The 22,106-nt window shown below is 45.6% G+C and overlaps 1 protein-coding gene across 2 annotated transcripts in view; it reads right to left on the bottom strand.

The window, feature by feature from the left end:
- The window catches only part of BCAS3 (BCAS3 microtubule associated cell migration factor), a 1,139,946-nt gene that overhangs the window by 545,895 nt on the left and 571,945 nt on the right, over window positions 1-22,106 (bottom strand). For both annotated transcript variants that reach the window (XM_030222408.1, XM_030222409.1), the window contains exon 16: window positions 12,999-13,149. In XM_030222408.1, the coding sequence (XP_030078268.1) occupies window positions 12,999-13,149 (151 nt within the window). The remainder of the gene's footprint in view (window positions 1-12,998; window positions 13,150-22,106) is intronic.

The raw sequence follows: 22,106 nt of genomic DNA, 5'->3' as shown, positions 1-22,106 counted from the left end.
AATGTAACTATCCCACCACCCAATAATCCACCTACTCCTACCCACCTAACTATCCTCAACTCTTCAATGAGTTTGTAAGTGGTGGGGGGGAGGGGGTAGATAAGTGGGGGGAGGTGCCGTTAATGAGTTGTTGGGGTTGTTTAGCAGATGGGTGGCTGAGGAATATTTAGCAAATTGGTGCTAAATGATTTGGGTGGGTGAGGGGTAGTTAATGAGTGGGGGGTTAGTAAAATGGATGATGCTAGTTAGGTGGGTGAGATAATTGGTGAGGGCAGCTGGTTGTGAAATAGCCATTGAGTGGACGGAGGGTGGATTAGTGGAAGTTGTTAGGTGGATGGGAGGACGTTAATGAGTAGGTGGGGAGCATAAGGACTGAGTCCCTCTAGCTCAGGGGTTTCTGAGCTGAGTATCTCAGTGTGAAGCCTGGCTTTTTAGGATTGGAAATTGAACTCATTTATCAGAGGTTGGAGCAGTTAACTCACATTTCTGGGCTAGTGCTACTCTATGGTGCTATGTCAACAGGGTCCCTGAATCCAGGAGTAATTGTACACCTCAGACCTGGGACACCCAAGTACAGTTTAACTCAACAGAAAAGTACACTAAAACATGTTAAAAAAAGAGTTCCAGGCTTAGCACCTCTTATTACACTGGTCTAAAAATTTGGCAAAATATCATCCACCTATGATCTCTACATCTTAAAAAAGAAATGAGAGGTGAAATAAGGTCTCCAAAGTTGAAAGCTTGCGGTTCAAATTTCTGTCTTATCCATATATTCTTTTGTATAATAAACAGAAAAATAGTTCCTCAATACCTAGGTTCTGCATGAATATAATGCCAGTCTGTTTCAAAAGCAAATTTTTGGTCTTTCTTTTACAATATATGCATATAAAGATTGCTGCTCTTTAAATTTCTATCCCTTTGGCTATGTCTGGAAACATTTGTGGGCTTAACTGATGTCAATAAGCTTGATGTGGTATAACTCCATGACCAACATAAGTAATTCCTACATAAATCCAGCCATATTGCCTACTATGAAAAACATGTTCCGTCTTTGAATAGCAGACTATTATGTATTTCCCACATAGCAGCCAAACAACAAAAGCTGGTAAAAATGCTATTTAACAGACAGATGCTGGGAGGTACACAAGAACAATCTTTGCTGTTCCTGGCAGCTGAACTCATCTCAGTGTGCTATTTCTACCAGTGAAAACTGAGGCAGTAAATCTCAAATTTGATACATGATTGCATTTTATATCTACTCTTACCAGATTTTAGTTGTTTTCTGTCTCTAAATACCAATTGGTTTCATCATTTTTATTATTGCTTCCCAGTATCTTATCATGATTCTAATGTTTTTATTTTTATGTATCTATTTATTAATTCATCTATTCCTACTTTGTTTTTGGGTTTTAGGACACATTGAGGGGCATAATCGAACAGGGCGCCCAGGTATCCTGAGGGCGTCCTTGCAAGACGTCCCGCAAAGAGGCGGGGAAACCCGTATTATCGAAATAAGATGGGCGTCAATCTTTTGTTTCAATAATACGGTCGGGGATGCCCAACTTTCAACATTTAGGTCGACCTTAGAGAAGGTCGACCTAAATGTTGAGAATGGTCATCCCTGGTTTTCGGCAATAATGGAAACCGAGGACGCCCATCTCAAAAACGACCAAATCCAACTCATTTGGTTGTGGGAGGAGCCAGCATTTGTAGTGCACTGGTACCCCTGACATGCCAGGACACCAACCGGGCACCCTAGGAGGCAATGCAGTGGACTAACCGATGCACTAACTGAACGGAAAAAGTCCTTCCCTTACCAATCCCTTAGCGATTCAGAAAGAAACGGGCATGCATGAAGGAAATCGCATGCAAATGAGCTGCTCGCTGTTAGCTCATTTGCACACAATTTCCTCCCTAAGGAGGGGAAGCCAAGCATTATGGAACTTTGGTCGTCCCCGCCACGGGAAGCAGTTGGGAACACCCAAAATCAGCTTTCGATTATGCCAATTTGGGTGACCCTGAGAGAAAGACACCCATCTCCCGATTTGTGTCGAAAGATGGGCGGCCTTCCCTTTTGAAAATAAGCCTGATTATCTGTTAATCAATGTTGGTCTCTGTTTGTATGCACATAATTTTCAACCCTGTAGTTCTTTGACCTGACTCTTGATTTTCTATATCAGCTGGTTTAAGGGTGTCCAATTTACGTCATGCTTTTTATTCATATTGTCTTATTTATTTATCCAATCTTACTGATCATCAAGTATGCTATCTGCTGGTATATGTTGTTTTCCGTTTTGTGAATATACATCTATTCGCCCTCTCTACAGATGCCTCACACAGTTTTAAACATTTGCATTATATTTTTTACCTCAAGCACTTTGCATATCTGTTTCAAGCACACTTTTAATATTTGTTTTTACATTGTTATGCTTTCAAGGTTTCACATACATTCACTTTACAGGTTTATGTAATAATGCTTCATTTTAGCATTGTGATACAGCATGATTCTGGGGCCTTTCTCACTTGGGACCACACCTATACATATTATCTCTGTTTTTAGGTCACATGCTGGTTGTCATTCATTCAATTCATACATATGTATATATTCTCTCTTGACCTCTGTGATGACACGCCACTGATGTAGACTTGGGTACCAGTACATTCGTTTCATCGTACATATGCATTATAACTATGTCTCCTGCTTACGTCAAATATTCACTATGTATCTTTGAGCACCGTTCCATGCTGGTGCTTTTTGCGCATTTTTAAGAAGGTGCTACTGACGTTTGCATAGGTATTCTCATTGCTTTATGCATTTCAGGTATGTCATTTTCATAATTTTTGTTAAATTTGGCTGTTTATATAGGATTGTTGTAGTGTTTTCTAACTGTCAGTGTCTTAAACTCTCAGTTTCACTCCTGGCTATATACAATACCCACTCAGGTTTACTTACCATTTTTTTAACTGAGCAGCTTGTGTAGTATAGTATTATTTCAGCTTTGATTATTTATATTAAACATTATTTATATCACACATTGTTCACATCATTCCGTTATTTATATGTTACAACTTCAACTAATACTCCAAATCACAGTTTGTTAAATATGTGACAAGCAATTAATTCATTTAAGGCTCCTGAATATGTAATCATTAAATAATTGAAACTTCAAATCTCCCGATAGGGGAAAACAGAAATACCTAGTAATAAACCTCTATCATGCAGAGAATCCATTCTTATCAATGGTTTCAGAGACAAGGAAAAAAGCATCAGTGCAAAAAACTCACAACAGAGAAAAACAACCGGTTCAAAAATTCCTCCGTCTCTATTATGTTACAACTTCACCATGGCGTCACTTTTCAGTAGGGTCTATTTGTAGTAGTTTTGTTTTATCTTACTGTCTAGCTAGTTTTCTCATACTTTCTTTACAGATTAGCATATTCAATGCTGGCCACATACACACACCCGTTCCTTTTTTCTTTATACTATTTTGTAAAATCTTTTCAGCTCCGATGATTCATATCACCCATTTTTATATTAGTCACAGTTCTCCATTAACCATATATAGTAGTTCTATGTCACTGCACTATGGTGTCACTTTTCAATATTGCTTATTTGTTGCAGCTTTGTTTCAATTTACCATTTGGCTTGTCTGTTTTATGGTTTCTATATAGTCTGTGTTTATTTTAGTGTACTGTTGTTTTGATTTATTTTTCTATTCACATCACAGAATAGCACATTGATCGTTAGCACTCAATAGATACTTGTGGTTTGCAGTTCTAGTGCTGGTGCTACTTTGACAGATAGCTGTTTTCCTTTTCATTACTCACACATTTAACTTGGTTCTTGTGGCATACCTTTCAAACCATAGGCTTCATTTCAAGTCTGTCTCAAATATTGGATTAGCACTTTTCTTGAGCACACCATTGGTATGTTTACAGTTTGGGTTCACAATTTTCTGCTCCTTCCACATTTATGTCTACTCTATTCAATTTGGTATCAAGCCTGTATAAATTTTTTCGTCATCTAGATACACTCTCTTATTTGTTGGATTTTTCATCTTCTCTGTTTCTTCCTTATGTAATTTGTTTGTTTATATATTTCATTGATTATGCTCTTATTATTCTCATTTTTCTTACTATTTTCTATATTTTTATGAGGTCCCCTGACAAAGGCATTTGTACCGAAACATGGCCTCTGTTGGGATTTTGTTTTGTCAAGTGCATCCTGTATACTGCATGTGAAGATTGTATTGTGAATACTTCTACTGGTTTTAAGAAATAAACTGAATATTTTGGTTTATCCTGGACTTTGTCCTGGTGCCTTCCACTCCCTTCACTTGACTGGTGATTGCCTGTGGAAGCGTTTTTTCCTTTGTTTTGACTTTGTCAGTCCACCATCACCACAGCCTAGAGCTGGGAATAAAAAATGGCTGAAAGATATGCCAACATTTCAAGGATAAACTATAAATAAAGACAAGAATCATTTAGAACTAGATTTTATGAGCCAGCCCCTTGGCTCAGGTCACAGTGTTTTGCACTGTGGCATAGAAAACTGTCAGGGTTGATGGGGGCTAGGCATGATATGGAGGTTGAAAAAATTAGGCCCTGGGAGGGAGGACAACTGCTATTATAGTGTTTGCTCCTGCTGTCCAACAAGCAATACTAAGCTTACACCTGAGCATGCCATGTGGAGGGGGAAAGAGTGGGGAGCCAAAGATTTAGGAGTGCAGCAATCAATGTGGGCTATCGTTAAGATGTATGTTTACCCTAACTCGTGTTATTTTATCTTAGCACAGGTTCCATTTTATGCAATGTTACTAATAACTGGGGTTACCAGTAAAATAACACATCTTTATGGTAGCCCACATTGATAACTATGCTCCTGAAGGTATAAAGAGGATAAGACAATAAAGAAATATATATTACATAGAGGGGCATAATCGAACGGACAAGCCTATCTCCATGTGCGTTTATCTCCGAGAACGGGTCCGTGAAGGGGCGGACCGAACCGTATTTTCGAAAAAAATAGACGTCCATGTTTTATTCGACAATTTGTGAGCTGGGCGTTTTTGTTTTTCAGTGATAATGGAAAATGAAAGCGCCCAGCTCAAAAACGAATAAATCCAAGGAGTCGTAGTGCACTGGTCCCCCTCACATGCCAGGACACCAACCGGGCACCCTAGGGGGCACTTTTACAAAAACAAAAAAAAAAGGTAAAAGAGCTCCCAGGTGCATAGCACCCTTCCCTTGGGTGTTGAGCCCCCCAAATCCCCCTCAAAACCCACCGCCCACAAGTCTACACCATTACTATAGCCCTAAGGGGTGAAGGGGGGCATCTACATGTGGGTACAGTGGGTTTGGGGGGCGGTGTGGAGGGCTCCCATTTACCAGCACAAGTGTAACAGGTGGGGGGGGATGGGCCTGGGTCTACCTGCCTGACGTCCACTGCACCCCCTAATAACTGCTCCAGTGACCTGCATACTGCTGCCAGGGAGGTGGGTATGACATTTGAGGGTGAACATAAAAAGTTGTGAAACGGCATATTTTTGTGGTGGGAGGGGGTTTGTGACCACTGGGGGAGTCAGGGGAGGTCATCTCCGACTCCCTCCAGTGGTCATCTGGTCATTTAGGGCACTTTTTGGGGCCCTATTCGTGGGAAAACAGGGTCCAGGAAAAGTGCCCTAAATTCTCGCTAAAAACGCATATTTGTTTTCCATTAGTGGCGAAAGGCGCCTATCTCTGATCCGCCTTCACCACGCCTTTGGCACGCCCCCATCAACTTTGTCCGCATCCGTGACGGAGTGCAGTTGAAAACGTCCAAATTCGGCTTTCGATTATACCGCTTTATTCGTTTTTGTGAGATAAACGTCTATCTCTCGATTTGGGTCGCAATATAGGCGTTTTTCTTTTTCAATTATAAGCTGGATAGTATACTATGGAGTAGCATTTACATTTTATTATTACTGCTTGAAAATACAGAAATTGTATTTGAGTATTCTATACAATGCATATTACACCTCATGAACTGTAGATGGGGACTAAGTTTGTCCCCATCCCCACAAACTCAAACTCCACCACACTAGTTCCATCATTTTTGATAGGGTATGATACATACCTGTAGCAGTTGTTCTCCGAGGACAGCAGGCTGATTGTTCTCACGACTGGGTTGACGTCCGCGGCAGCCCCCACCAACCGGAAGAAGCTTCGCGGGACGGTCGGCACGCAGGCCACGCCCACCGCGCATGCGCGGCCGCCTTCCCGCCCGTGCGCGACCGCTCCCGCCAGTTGAATGACAAGCAATAAAATATGAAACACACAACTCCAAAGGGGAGGAGGGAGGGTAGGTGAGAACAATCAGCCTGCTGTCCTCGGAGAACAACTGCTACAGGTATGTATCATACCCTTTCTCCGAGGACAAGCAGGTTGCTTGTTCTCACGACTGGGGTATCCCTAGCTCTCAGGCTCACTCAAAACAATAACCCAGGTCAATTAAACCTCGCAACGGCGAGGGTACAACAGAAATTGACCTACGAAGAACAACTAACTGAGAGTGCAGCCTGACCAGAATAAATTCGGGTCCTGGAGGGTGGAGTTGGATTTACAGCCCAAACAGATTCTGCAACACCGACTGCCCGAACCGACTGTCGCGTCGGGTATCCTGCTGGAGGCAGTAATGAGATGTGAATGTGTGGACAGATGACCACGTCGCAGCCTTGCAGATCTCTTCAATAGTGGCTGACTTCAAGTGGGCCACCGACGCTGCCATGGCTCTGACACTATGAGCCGTGACATGACCCTCAAGAGCCAGCCCAGCCTGGGCGTAAGTGAAGGAAATGCAATCTGCTAGCCAATTGGAGATGGTGCGTTTCCCGACAGCGACCCCTAGCCTGTTAGGGTCGAAAGAAATAAACAATTGGGCGGACTGTCTGTTGGGCTGTGTCCGCTCCAAGTAGAAGGCCAATGCTCTCTTGCAGTCCAATGTGTGCAACTGACGTTCAGCAGGGCGGGTATGCGGCCTGGGGAAGAATGTTGGCAAGACAATTGACTGGTTAAGATGGAACTCCGACACCACCTTCGGCAGAAACTTTGGGTGAGTGCGGAGCACTACTCTGTTGTGATGAAATTTAGTATATGGAGCATGAGCTACTAGGGCTTGAAGCTCACTGACCCTACGAGCTGAAGTAACTGCCACCAAGAAAATGACCTTCCAGGTCAAGTACTTCAGATGGCAGGTATTCAGTGGCTCAAAAGGAGGTTTCATCAGCTGGGTGAGGATGACGTTGAGATCCCATGACACAGTAGGAGGCTTGATAGGGGGCTTTGACAAAAGCAAGCATCTCATGAATCGAACGACTAAAGGCTCTCCAGAGATGGCTTTACCTTCCACACGATAATGGTAAGCACTAATCGCACTAAGGTGATTCCTTACTGAGTTGGTCTTGAGGCCAGACTCTGATAAGTGCAGAAGGTATTCAAGCAGGTTCTGTGCAGGGCAAGAACGAGGTTCTAGGGCCTTGCTCTCACACCAAACGACAAACCTCCTCCACTTGAAAAAGTAACTCTTTTTAGTGGAATCCTTCCTAGAGGCAAGCAAGACCCGGGAGACACCCTCAGACAGACCCAACGCAGCGAAGTCTACGCCCTCAACATCCAGGCCGTGAGAGCCAGGGATTGAAGGTTGGGGTGCAGCAACGCTCCGTCGTTCTGCGAAATGAGAGTCGGAAAACACTCCAATCTCCACGGTTCTTCGGAGGACAACTCCAGAAGAAGAGGGAACCAGATCTGACGGGGCCAAAAGGGCGCTATCAGAATCATGGTGCCGCGGTCTTGCTTGAGCTTCAGTAAGGTCTTCCCCACCAAAGGTATGGGAGGATAAGCATACAGGAGGCCGGTCCCCCAATGAAGGAGAAAGGCATCTGACGCTAGCCTGCCGTGTGTCTGAAGTCTGGAACAGAACAGAGGCAGCTTGTGGTTGGTCTGAGAGGCGAAAAGATCCATCGAGGGGGTGCCCCACTCTCGGAAGATCTTGCGTACCACTCTGGAATGGAGCGACCACTCGTGCGGTTGCATGACTCTGCTCAGTCTGTCGGCCAGACTGTTGTTTACGCCTGCCAGGTACGTGGCTTGGAGAAGCATGCCGAACCGACACGCCCAACGCCACATACCGACGGCTTCCTGACACAGGGGGCGAGATCCGGTGCCCCCCTGCTTGTTGACGTAATACATTGCAACCTGATTGTCTGTCCGAATTTGGATAATTTGGCAGGACAGCCGATCTCTGAAAGCCTTCAGTGCGTTCCAGATCGCTCGGAGCTCCAGGAGGTTGATCTGCAGATCCTTTTCCTGGAGGGACCACAGACCCTGGGTGTGAAGCCCATCGACATGGGCTCCCCACCCCAGGCGAGATGCATCCGTCGTCAGCACTTTCGTGGGCTGCGGAATTTGGAATGGACGTCCCAGGGTCAAATTGGTCCGTATGGTCCACCAGAGCAGTGAAGTGCGGCAACTGGTGGAGAGGCGGATGACATCCTCTAGATTCCCGGTGGCTTGGAACCACTGGGAAGCTAGGGTCCATTGAGCAGATCTCATGTGAAGACGAGCCATGGGAGTCACATGAACTGTGGAGGCCATATGACCCAGAAGTCTCAACATCTGCCGAGCTGTGATCTGCTGAGACGCTCTGGTCTGCGAAGCCAGGGCCAAGAGATTGGTGGCCCTCGCTTCGGGAAGGTAGGCCTGAGCCGTCTGGGAATTCAGCAGCGCTCCTATGAATTCCAGAGACTGAGTTGGCTGGAGATGGGACTTTGGGTAATTTATCACAAACCCCAGCAGCTCCAGAAGTTGAATAGTGCACTGCATGGAGCGGAGGGCTCCGGCCTCCGAGGTGTTCTTGACCAGCCAATCGTCGAGATATGGGAACACGTGCACTCCCAGCTTGCGTAGGTAGGCCGCTACCACCACGAGGCACTTTGTAAACACTCGTGGGGCAGAGGCGAGCCCAAAGGGCAGCACACAATACTGAAAGTGCCGTGCGCCCAGGCGGAATCTGAGATACTGTCTGTGAGCTGGCAGTATCGGGATGTGAGTGTATGCGTCCTTTAAATCCAGGGAACATAGCCAATCGTTTTTCTGAATCATTGGCAGAAGGGTGCCCAAGGAAAGCATCCTGAACTTTTCTTTGACCAGGAATTTGTTCAGGCCTCTCAGGTCTAGGATGGGACGCATCCCCCCTGTTTTCTTTTCCACAAGGAAGTACCTGGAATAGAATCCCTGCCCTTCCTGCCCGGGTGGTACGGGCTCGACCGCATTGGCGCTGAGAAGGGCGGAGAGTTCCTCTGCAAGTACCTGCTTGTGATGGGAGCTGAAAGACTGAGCTCCCGGAGGACAATTTGGAGGCAGGGAGGCCAAATTCAGGGCGTATCCGTACCGCACTATTTGGAGAACCCACTGGTCGGAGGTTATGAGAGGCCACCTTTGGTGAAAGAATTTTAACCTCCCTCCGACCGGCAGGTCGTCCGGTACGGACACTTATAGGGCGGCTATGTTCCCATGGATCCAGTCAAAAGCCCGTCCCCGGCTTTTGCTGTGGAGGCGCAGGGGGCTGCTTAGGCGCACGCTGTTGACGGGAACGAGCGCGCTGGGGCTGTCCCTGTGCCTGACGAGGCCTTCGGGCCGGCTGGTTGTACCTACGCTTCGCAAAAGAATAGGGTGCAGCCTGCCGAGCCCGGGAAAAACGCCCGCCCGCGGGGGCGGGTGCTGAAGGCGCCCGGTGGGAGAGCTTGTCGAGAGCGGTTTCCCGCTGATGCAGTTGGTCAACCATCTGCTCGACCTTCTCGCCAAAAATATTATCCCCCCGGCAAGGGACGTCAGCCAGTCTCTGCTGGGTGCGGTTGTCCAGGTCAGAGGCACGCAGCCATGAGAGCCTGCGCATCACTATACCTTGGGCCGCAGCACGAGATGCCACGTCACAGGTGTCAAAAATCCCCCTGGACAGGAACTTTCTGCACGCCTTCAGCTGCCTGACCACCTCCTGATAAGGCCTGGACTGCTCCGGCGGGAGCTTATCGACCAGGTCCGCCAGCTGTTGCACATTGGTCCGCATGTGGATGCTCATATAGAGCAGGTAAGATTGGATGCGGGTCACGAGCATGGAGGATTGGTAGGCCTTCCTCCCAAATGAGTCCAGAGTGCGAGACTCCCGCCCCGGGGGCGCCGAGGCGGTATCCCTCGAACTCCGTGCCCTCTTGAGAGCAGAATCCACGACCGCTGAGTCATGGGGCAACTGGGGCCGCATGAGCTCTGGGTCAGAGTGGATCCTGTACTGGGACTCTGCTTTCTTGGGAATGGTGGGGTTAGTTAGTGGTCGCACCCAGTTCCGAAGCAGCGTCTCCTTCAGGACATTGTGCAGCGGTACCGTGGAGGACTCTCTAGGTGGTGATGGATAGTCGAGGACCTCGAGCATCTCGGCCCTCGGCTCTTCCACAGAGACCACGGGAAAGGGAATGCTTATAGACATATCCCGCACAAAGGAGGCAAAGGAGAGACTCTCAGGAGGTGAGAGCTTCCTCTCCGGTGACGGCGTGGGGTCCGAGGGAAGGCCCGTAGACTCCTCTGAGGAGAAATATCTCGGGTCCTCCTCTTCCCCCCACGAGTCCTCATCCTCGGTATCGGACATTAGCTCATGTAGCTGAGTCCGGTACCGGGCCCGGCTCGACGTCGAGGCACCAAGGTCTCGGTGTCGTCGAGCGGTGGACTCCCGCGCCGGCGGGGACGGAGCTCCCTCCATCGACGGGGACTCCACCTGCGTGGCGGTCGAGACCGGCACCGCAAGCGGCGGCGGTGTCGACAGCCCCGGCGCCGGGCTAGAGCTCGCCGGCGCCACAGTCATCGGCGCCGGGGGCGCAAGCACCCCCGACGCCGGCACAGCCTGGCGCATCAGCCCTTCCAGGATCCCCGGAAGGATGGCTCTGAGGCACTCGTCCAGGCCCGCTGCCGGGAAAGGCGGTGGGGCCGGTAAGGGTGTCGGTGCCAGAAGCTGCTGGGGGCCAGGAGACGGCACCGAGGTGCCGGAACCCCGACGCGTCGGTACCTCCACCACCGACGGAGATCTCTCCTCTCTGCGATGACGCTTCGGCGTCGACTCCTCTTCAGGGTGCACCGAGGGCTCCCGGTGACGGCGCTTCTTATCTTTTTTCCGGTGCACGTCACCGGTGCCGGAGGGCATGGAGGAGGAGGAGGTCGATCCCCCTCGGTCTCGAGGTACCGGGTCCGACAGGGTTCGGTCCCGTGGCTCACGAGTTGAGGGAGTGACCGGGGCCGACTGCCCACGCGGCCTCTCAACCCCACTCTCACCGGCGGACCGGCGGGCCAACGGGACCTGTTCTCCTGGGGTCGCTGCCATCGGTGCCGATGTCTCGGGCATCGATACCGGTACCGAAGAACCGGCCTTCGATACCGATGCCGTCGAGGTCGACGTCGAGGGGCCGGCGCAAGTTCCAAAAAGACGGTCCCGCAGAACTTGCCTCGCAACCTGAGTCCGTTTCCGGAGACCGAGACACAAAGCGCACGACTTGAGATTGTGCTCCGGCCCGAGGCACTGGAGGCACCAAGCGTGGGTGTCGGTCTGCGAGATCGGCCGGCCGCAGCGACCACACTTTTTAAATCCACTCGGGACCTTCGAGGACATCGACGGAAAAATCGCGTCGGCGAAGTCAAAGTCGGCAATGGTGGCTAAAATCACACCACGAAAAAATCAACCGACCGAGCGGCCACTAGGCCGCAACGTGGCGTCCCCGCTAGAAAGCGAGGGAAAAAGGGGAGAAAAAATTTCTTTTTTTTAATTTTTTTTAAAACAATACAAACAAAAAACAGAGGGAACCGAACGGTCCAAGCGACGATCCGCGTAAACGCGGTCGAAAATCCGGCGGCTGAACAGAGAGAGAGGCAAACGCACCACTCTCTCAGTCGCGGGAAAAAAGTAACTGGCGGGAGCGGTCGCGCACGGGCGGGAAGGCGGCCGCGCATGCGCGGTGGGCGTGACCTGCGTGCCGACCGTCCCGCGAAGCTTCTTCCGGTTGGTGGGGGCTGCCGCGGACGTCAACCCAGTCGTGAGAACAAGCAGCCTGCTTGTCCTCGGAGAAACAAGACGATCACTCACTTCTTGTACGAATGAGATTTTGTACTGTTGTGGGGATGGGGTGTGGATGGAGTCTCAGTTTATGGGAACGGGATGGGGACAAAATTTGTCCTTGTGTTAACCTCTAGCATACAGTACTAGGATATAAGAAAGAACTGCATTATTTGAACTGGAAACCAACAGTCATAGTGTTGTTTCCAGCATTTTGTTCACCATCTGATTTAAAATCAAGGTTCATTTCAATTCACTAAAGTTCCATAGGTAAGAATAATACAAGACATATGATTGAAGCATGGGGTAATTTGCACTGAGCTCTGCCATTTGGCCCAACAGATAAAAGAAACATCCATACTGCAGTTGAAATAATGAGAAAGGCCTCCAAACATGTGCATACATTTTGTTTTTTATTATCTACCACAGGTACTCACAAGTGGTCACTTTTTTCACTTTATGGCAAATGCATTGTCACTAAAGGGGGAAGTATTCAACGAGCTGCTGTTATTTTACTTATTAGCAACTAGCTAGAGGCATATTTTCAAAGCACTTAGACTTCCAAAGTTCGAAGGCTAAGTACTTTGAAAATATAGTAACCTATGGAACTTTGTAAGTCTAAGTGCTTTGAAAATGAGCCCCTAGGTCTCACTGCACAAAATGGGACCTGTGCTTAAATTAGCATGAGTTAATGGTAAAATAACACTTCTTAAAAGTAGCCCATATTGATAACTACACCCCTAAATCTTTTAATCAAAAATTAGAAATTGGTAATATTATTAAACAGGAAGACATATTTCTGCAACATGAAAATGTATTTCTACATCAGTTTTGTCAATCAGAAATGAAAGATAATGGCAAAAACACTTACCCTGTTCGTTTTGTGATGTTTCCCAGAGTCATTGGCTGTTTGATTTGAGCAAGAGGTAACACTATAGTCAAGTTTGGAAAAGGCGAGAGTCGCGGATTCCCAGGATTATTATTTATTATATTATTATAGTTGTCTTGGCTGTTTAGTTTACCTTAAGGAGAAAGAAAAAATGTAGCATAATTAAACAAATACCTTTTAATCACCCTCTTTCATTAACCCCCCGTTTACTGGCACAGCAATTAGCGCAAGACAAGCACTAGCACAGCTTAGTAAACAGGGGGGGGGGGGGGGTAATGTAGTCAAAAAAATGTCAATTCAGTCATAAAAATAATATGCTACTGATCATATACAAAATGGGCAATTGTAAAATCTGTTTCAGTGTGGGGAAACAGATTTCAATATCGTTACCTACTAGGTAGTTCACTACATAGTAACATACCCTTCACCGTGCCTTCTTCTTCGCCACATCTTACCACTGGAACTCCCCCTCCCGTTAGACATTCATGCAGAAACCTCATTTAAGACTTTAAAATCGTGATTAAAGACCTGTTTATTCGCCAAGGCTTTCTCCTTTGACTGACCCATTGAGACCGACTGCTACTATCCTCCCCTTTCTCTCCTGTTAAATCCTCCTGTCATCTCCCCTTCCCTCCTTTTTGCACTGTTTTGTATCATTTGTAAACCCCCCCCCCCCCCCCAATCTTTCTTTGCTCCGCTGAGTGTCTGTTTTATCCATTTTCCTATTTTCCCTATCAATTTTGCAGTTCCTTACTTTTTCTAATTGTTTTGGACTACTGTAAATCGCCAAGAGCTGCCAGTTAGTCAAGGTGGAATAGCAAATTCTAATAAACCACAAACCATAGTACATGACGGCAGATAAAGACCTGTACGGTCCATCTAGTCTGCCCAATGAGATAAACTCACAGCATAAGGTATGATATGGTACTTCATATATGCATACTTGATCTTGATAAATCCTTGCCATTTTCAGGGAACAAAACGTTTTCCAACTACTAAAGCTGTCATTGAAGACACACTCCAGCCCATCCAAATCAGTCCAGCCACGATCCGGACACAGACCATAGAAGTCTGCCTGGCACTGGCCTTGCTTCCCAATTACTGGAGTTGTCATCTACGCATCACTTCGTTTGTTTGGCTCCATTCTTTCCATACAGGATTCCTTTGTGTTTATCCCATGCATTTTTGAATTCTGTTACCCTTTTCATCTCCACCACCTCCCAAGAGAGGGCTATTCCAAGTATCTACCACCCTCTCCGTGAAAAAGTACTTCCTTACATTATTCCTCAATTGCCCCTATGCAACCTATACTTATATCCTATAGTTCTACCACCTTCTGGTCTCCAGAAAAAGTTTGTTTGTAGATTAATATCTTTCAAATATTTGAATGTCTGTATCATATTATCCCTGACTCTCCTTTCCTCCAGGGTATACATCTTCAGATCATCAAGTCTCTCCTCACATCTCTTGTTTCACAAACCCCATACCAATTTCCTTGCTTTTCTCTGAACCGCTTCAAGTCTTTTTATGTCCTTAGCAAGATAGGGCCTCCAAAACTGAACACAATGCTCCAAGCTGAGGCCTCACCAATGACTTGTACAGGGGTATCAACACCTCGTTTCTTCTGCTGGTTATACCCTTCTCTATGCAGCCCAGCACTCCTCTGGCCACGGCCAGCGCCTTGTCACATTGTTTCGTCACCTTGAGATCCTACTACTACTACTACTTATCATTTCTAAAGCGCTACTAGACGTACGCAGCACTGAACACTTGAACATGAAGAGACAGTCCCTGCTTGACAGAGCTTACAATCTACTTAGGACAGACAAACAGGACAAACAAGAGATAAGGAAATATTAAAGTGAGGCTGATAAAATAAGGGTTCTGAACAAGTGAATAAGGGTTAGGAGTTAAAAGCAGCATGAAAAAGGTGGGCTTTTAGCTTAGATTTGAAGACGGCCAGAGATCGAGCTTGATGTACCAGCTCAGGAAGTCTATTCCAGGCATATGGTGCAGCAAGATAAAAGGAACGGAGTCTGGAGTTAGCAGTGGAGGAAGGGTGCAGATAAGACACATTTACCCAGTGAACAGAGTTCCTGGGGAGGAATGTAGGGAGAGATGAGAGTGGAGAGGTACTGAGAAGCTGCAGAGTGAAAGCACTTATAGGTCAATAAGAGGAGTTTGAACTGTATGCGGAAACGGATAGGAAGCCATTGAAGTGACTTGAGAAGAGGGCATAACAACACTGGCGGAACATTAGTCGTGCAGCAGAATTTTGAACAGATTGAAGAGGAGAGAGAGATGGCTAAGTGGGAGACCTGTGAGAAGCAAGTTGCAAAAGTCTAAGCGAGAGGTGATAAGAGTGTGGATGAGGGTTCTGGTAGTGTGCTCAGAAAGGAAGAGCAAATTTTGGTGATATTATAGAGAAAGAAACGACAGGTTTTAGCAGTCTGCTGAATATGTGCAGAGAAGGAGAGGGAGGAGTCGAAGAAGTCCCCAAGGTTACGAGCTGAGACAGGAAGAATGAGAGTGTTATCCACAGAAATAGAGAATGGGGAAGGAGGAGAGGTTGGTTTAGGGGGAAAGATAAGAAGCTCAGTCTTGGTCATTTTAGTTTCAGATGGCGCTGAGACATCCAGGCAGCAATGTCAGACAGGCAGGCTGATACTTTGGCCTGGATCCTCAGATACCATTACCCCAAGGTCCCTCTCCTGCGCTGTGCTTGTCAACCTCTCACCTCCTACTTGGTACACGGGGAGGAATACCGGATGAAACCGAAAGAAGCCAAGAGAGAGATACATCTGGTAAAAGCGCAAGTGGAAGAACGAATGGCTAGAAATGTAAGGAGGGGTGACAAAAATTTCTTCAGGTATATTAGTGAAAGGAGAATGACTAAAAAGGGAATTGTGAGATTAAAAGATACTGTAAACCGCTATGTAGAAAATGATGAAGAAAAAGCAAATTTGCTAAATAGATACTTTTGTTCTGTTTTCACAGAAGAAAATCCTGGAGAAGGACCACAATGGACTGGCAAAAGTACATTTGAGAATTGAGTGGATATAGCACCGTTCACGGAAGAGAATGTGTATGAACAACTTGAAAATCTAAAGGTGGACAAAGCCATGGGACCGGACGGGATCTACCCCAGGATAAGGGAGCTCAGAGAGGTTCTGGCGGGTCCTCTTAAAGATTTGTTTAATAAATCCTTGGAGACTGGAGAGGTTCCGAGGGACTGGAGAACGGCGGATGTGGTCCCTCTTCGCAAAAGTGGTGATAGGGAAGAAGCTGGAAACTACAGGCCGGTAAGCCTCACTTCAGTTATTGGAAAAGTAATGGAAGCGATGCTAAAGGAAAGGACAGTGAATTTCCTGGAAGCCAATAAGTTGCAAGATCTGAGACAACATGGTTTTATCAAAGGTATATCGTGCCAAACGAATCTCATTGAATTCTTTGATTGGGTGACCGGAGAATTGAATCATGGACATGCTATAGATGTAATCTACTTAGATTTCAGCAAGGTTTTTGACAGAGTTCCCCACAGGAGGCTCTTAAATAAACTGGACAGGCTGAAGATAGGACCCAAAGTGGTGAAATGGATTAGGAATTAGTTGACGGACAGACACCAGAGGGTGGTGGTTAATGGAATTCGCTCAGATGAGGGAAAGGTGGAGTACCTCAGGGATCGGTGCTGGGGCTGATTCTGTTCAATATATTTGTGAGTGACATTGCCGAAGGGTTAGAAGGTAAACTTTGCCTTTTTGCGGATGATACTTGGATTTGTAACAGAGTGGACACCCAGGGGGAGTGGAAAACATGAAAAAGGATCTGCAGAAGCTAGAAGAATGGTCTAAGGTTTGGCAATTAAAATTTAATGCGAAGAAATGCAAAGTGATGCACTTGGGGTGTAGAAATCCACGGAGACGTATGTGTTAGGCGGTGAGAGTCTGATATGTACAGAGAGGGATCTTGGGGTGATAGTATCTGAGGATCTGAAGGCGACGAAACAGTGTGGCCATAGCTAGAAGGTTGCTAGGCTGTATAGAGAGAGGTGTGACCAGCAGAAGAAAGGAGGTGTTGATGCCCCTGTATAAGTCATTGGTGAGGCCCCACCTGGAGTATTGTGTTCAGTTTTGGAGGCCGTATCTTGCTAAGGATGTAAAAAGAATTGAAGCGGTGCAAAGAAAAGGTACAAAAATGGTATGGGATTTGCGTTACAAGACGTATGAGGAGAGACTTGCTGACCTGAACATGTATACCCTGGAGGAAAGGAGAAACAGGGGTGATATGATACAGACGTTCAAATATTTGAAAGGTATTAATCCGCCATCTTTTTCGATAATACGGTTCCGGCCAGCTGTTGCGCCACCACCAAATTAGATAGCCAGCGACGTTCGATTATGCCCCTCAATGTTACATCTCTTTTGATTTTCTGCACCCTAAGTGCATCACTCTGCACTTCTTCACATTAAATTTTAACTGCCAGACCTTTGACTATTCTTCTAGTTTCTAGAGATCTCTTCTCATGGTTTCTACTCCCTCTGGGGTATTCACTTTGTTAGCAATCTTCATGTCATCTGCAAAAGGGCAAACGTTTCCTTCTAATCCTTCAACGATGTCTCTCACAAATATATTCAACAGAATTGGTCCCAGTACCGACCCCTGAGCACATGTTTATTAGGTTTCAATCTGTCATTTCCAAGTTTACCTCATTGATTATATTTATGCTTGCATTTGGTCATTGATTATATTTATGCTTGCATTTGGTCACTGTACTATTGTAATGCGGTTAACAAAATTGTAAGTTTTTAAAAAAACTTTATATTCTTTTCATTCATTTTTCACAACAGAAACAAACACGAAACAGTAACTTCTTTTTTTAGGCAGAATATAACCATAGAATTGAGGAAAACGGGATCTACTCACTCATTTCCCTCCAAAAGGTGTCAAAACATTAGCATTGTCTGGGCCAAAATTTAACTCGTCTTGAGATATGTGAAACACTTCTAACAGAAGTCCAAAGACTTATGCAAGTAGTAATTAAGGCAATAAAGCAGTGGAAATAGATGTGTAGGATAATTCACCTTTAATTGAAGGCATTCTCTATTTCCATGCCTTTTTTTAAATAAAATTATTTATAGTTAATTGATTTGTTATACTGATATTTTAACAAAAGTGAAACCGCATATATATCAGGCCAAAATGGAAAAAACACACACACACACACACACATATATATATATATTCATATTGCTTCCATTTTGAGACTCTTAGAGACGGGCGCCATCATTCCTTCCTTTACAGAAAGACTTTAACACTGGCTGAATGAATAGAAGTTCTTAAAAAATTAGAAAACAAAAGCATCTATTGCTAAAGAATATGGTGTCAATCCCAGTCAAATTTCAAATACCATGAAGCAGAAAGACCAGCTTCTGGAAGACTGGCAAAACAATACAAATCCACAACGGAAATGAAAACGGGCGGGAAAAGCTGAGGAGGTAGAAGATGCTCTTCTTTGGTGGTATTCTCAAGTCGAGCAGACAGTTTCCTGTCAGTGGTCCAGTGCTTATGGAGAAAGCTAATCAGCTAGCTGAAAGTCGTGGACTAACTGAATTCAAAGCCACTGTTGGATGGTTGGAAATATGGAAGGAGAGGAACAACATAAAATTCAGGAAACAGCATGGTGAAAAACAAGACGCTGATGACTTTGGTGCTGAAAATTGGGTTGTTTCAGTTCTTCATACCATCTTGAACGAGTTTGCACCTCGTGACATTTTCAATGCTGATGAAAACGGACTCTACTGGCGAGTGATTCCTGATGGAACACTGGCATTCAAACAAGCCGAAACTACAGGAAGTAAAACGTCGAAGGACCGACTGACGATCCTGCTTTGCGGCAATATGGATGGGCGTGAGAAGTTGGAACCCCTCGTCATTGGAAAGAGCAAATAGCCCCGTTGCTTCAAGAATGTTAAGCAACTTCCTGTGTCATACAAGGCTAACGCAAATTCATGGATGACTGGAAAAATTTGGAAGCAGTGGCTAAAGAAGTTAGACACTAGAATGCGGGCACAAAAGCGTTAGGTTTTGTTGCTTTGTGATAATTGTGCTGCACACAATGATGATGTCAGGCTGTCTAACGTCAAGGTGGTCTTCCTGACACCAAACACTACCTCTCTGATCCAACCTATGGATCAGAGCATAATAGCCAATAGCTTTGTTAGGGATGTGGAGAGGGATGAAACAGATGCAGCTGTTTTCAAACGCATCAGATGAACAGGCTATTGAAATCCTAGCCAGTGTTACTGAAGAGGAGTTTCATCACTACATAGCTGTTGATTACGATCTACAAACAGCTGACGACAGCACTGATGTCCAGATATGCGCCTACACGCAGGCAACGGCTGATGATGAAATGAGCAGAGAGGCACATGCTGACGAAATTCAACAACCTCCTGTCACTTTTGCAAGAGCGCTGGAGAGTCTCAACACCATGCGGGCCTATCTGGAGGCCACTGGATGTCAGTGCACAGAGGACTATGACTGATTACTTCAAGTAAGCCTAACATCAGTTAACGGAGACTGTATACTGTACGTATAATAAACAGTACTGTACATATGTTTATCAGATGTCAAGCTTCTTTTTTGGGACACAGCGGTTAAGTGCACGCTCTGGTTAACTGCATGTGTTTCTTAGGTCCCAGACCCTTGCACTTAAGCGGATTGCACTATATATATATATATATATATATATATATATATATATATATATATATATATATATATATATATATATATATATCTGGAAAGGAAGGAATGATGAAGCCCGTCTCTGAGAGACTCAAAATGCTTTACAATAGGCAAGCAATATGAATTAAAAGGTTTAGATCATTAACTTGTTTTTCTCTGTTTCAATAATAGTGTGAAATGCTGGCTTTGTCCTATATTAAACAGAAGCCAGATTGGGAATTAGGTCCGTAAATAACAGGTACATTCTTCACAGATACAACACAAATCCCAGGCCAAATCCACACAATCCTGACTGAAGAGGGTTCTTAAAATTTCAAAACAGCTACACCCCCAGTTCAGTCACCTTTTTAGTGGGAAGAATAACAGCGGAGAAAAGGGTTTCTCACAGGAAGCAGACTGAAAAGCCATAATGGCACTTCAAAAAGAAGGGAAATAGGAAAAAGGAAGGCAAAAGCATCTTAATGAAGTTTGCATCCTTCTAAAGACACTTGAACTGCCTTTAGCTTCTTTTTCATACACCAGAGTTCATACTATTTAACTTCTCTTTCTAGAAGGAGCCTGAATCTTCTAAAAATAAAATGATAGAATGGAAGGTTTCCATTCTATCGATTATTGGATAAACCCTGCTTCATGCAATAAGAATGAAGTTTTTAATGAGCATCCGAAAAGAGTGTTGTAGGAATGTCTAGTTTATAATAAAAGAACTGCTACATATAAGTTTCATAATGAACCCAAACAAGAAAACAGTCTGTTGTCTTGGGGCGTTTCTTCTATTCTACATCTAAGGATTATGGATTAATAAATTATTCCCTGAGTATGGGTCCCAAGTCTTAAAAAATGAATTCTACCAATGACCTGGCATTAAATATCTGGCTGAATAATCCAGGGCCACCGACAGAGCCAGGACTGCCGCAGCCGCACCTCCACCCCCTACCTTCCTGCGTCAGTGTGTCTGCTCCTCCCTGGCCTCAAAGGGAGGCACAGCACTGGGGTCTGTCGCTATCCTGCTCTTGTGTGTTGGAACCGGGTTATCACATTAACACAATCACTTGGGTCCCAACAGAAGCAGGCCAGACCCTGGCGCCAGGTCTCCCCTTGGAGGCAGGACCCAGGGAATTTTGCCCCCCCCCCCCCCCCCCCTTGGCGGCCCTGGAATAATCAACCCCCTTACTTGTATTCCTGTGTCTATTTCACATTTTCTACGTTTCAATGCGAAAAAACATAACTGCATACTTTTGAAAATTGTGCATAGTTCCAAAACTCGTTACAACCCCTCTCCGCCCGCCCTTCCCCAGAACATTTCCACTTACTGCTGGTTAAAAGTATGTTGTTACATGGTAGAATGTGTATACTTTGCATACTTTTATCTGCATATAGGGTGATAATTTAATTAAAGCCTATTTTTGCACTGTTTAACATAGTAACATAGCAGATGACAGCAGATAAAGACCTGCACAATCCAGCCAGTTTGCCCAAAAAGATAAATTCGTTACATAAGGTATGAGGTGATACAACATATGTATACCTGATCTTGATTTTTCCATTGTTATTTTCAGGGCATAGACCATAGAAGTCTGCCCGGCATTGTCCTTGTTCTAAAACTTTTGAAGTTGTTATCGAAGCCCTTGAAAAGCTCCATTCCAGCCCATCCAAATCTATACAGCTACCATCAGGGCACAGTCTGTAGAAGTCCACCCAGTACTGGCTTTGCTTCCCAATTACCAGTGTTGTAACTTACAGACTCATTTTCGAAAGAGAAGGATGCCCATCTTTCGACACAAATCGTAAGATGGGCGTCCTTCTCACAGGGTCGTCCAAATCGGTATAATCGAAAGCCGAATTTGGACGTCCAGGTGTTAGGCACGCCCTAGTCCCACCTTTGCTACACTTCCGACACGCCCCCCGTGAACTTTGGTCATCCCCGCGATGGAAAGCAGTTGAGGACACCCAAAATCGGCTTTCGATTATGCCGATTTGGGCGACCTTGGGAGAAGGATGCCCGTCTCCCGATTTGTGTCGAAAGATGGGCGCCCTTCTCTTTTGAAAATAAGCCTGATAATGTCAAAAGCAAACTTAGGTTGGGTCCTACATCTGCCAGTTTTTATTGAGCACTGGCTTGTTTGACTTGGGTGGGCTGTGGGTTTCAGTCAATGGTTGGCATGTGTACCATTGAATAAGTGGCTATGCCCTGTATATGTAAGTGAATAGAAGGGATGTGCATGTAAGTGAATCTGTATGAAATTGATTAGGTTGAGTGTGTATGAGTGAGTGACTTGGTGGGATGTGTCTGAGTGAATGGATGTGAATGAGTGGCAGCATAATTGTTCAGCATACTTATATTAA

This window comes from Microcaecilia unicolor, chromosome 13 (assembly GCF_901765095.1).
Source record: "Microcaecilia unicolor chromosome 13, aMicUni1.1, whole genome shotgun sequence".
Lineage (NCBI taxonomy): Eukaryota > Metazoa > Chordata > Amphibia > Gymnophiona > Siphonopidae > Microcaecilia > Microcaecilia unicolor.
This window is presented reverse-complemented; position numbering and strand designations above follow the sequence as displayed.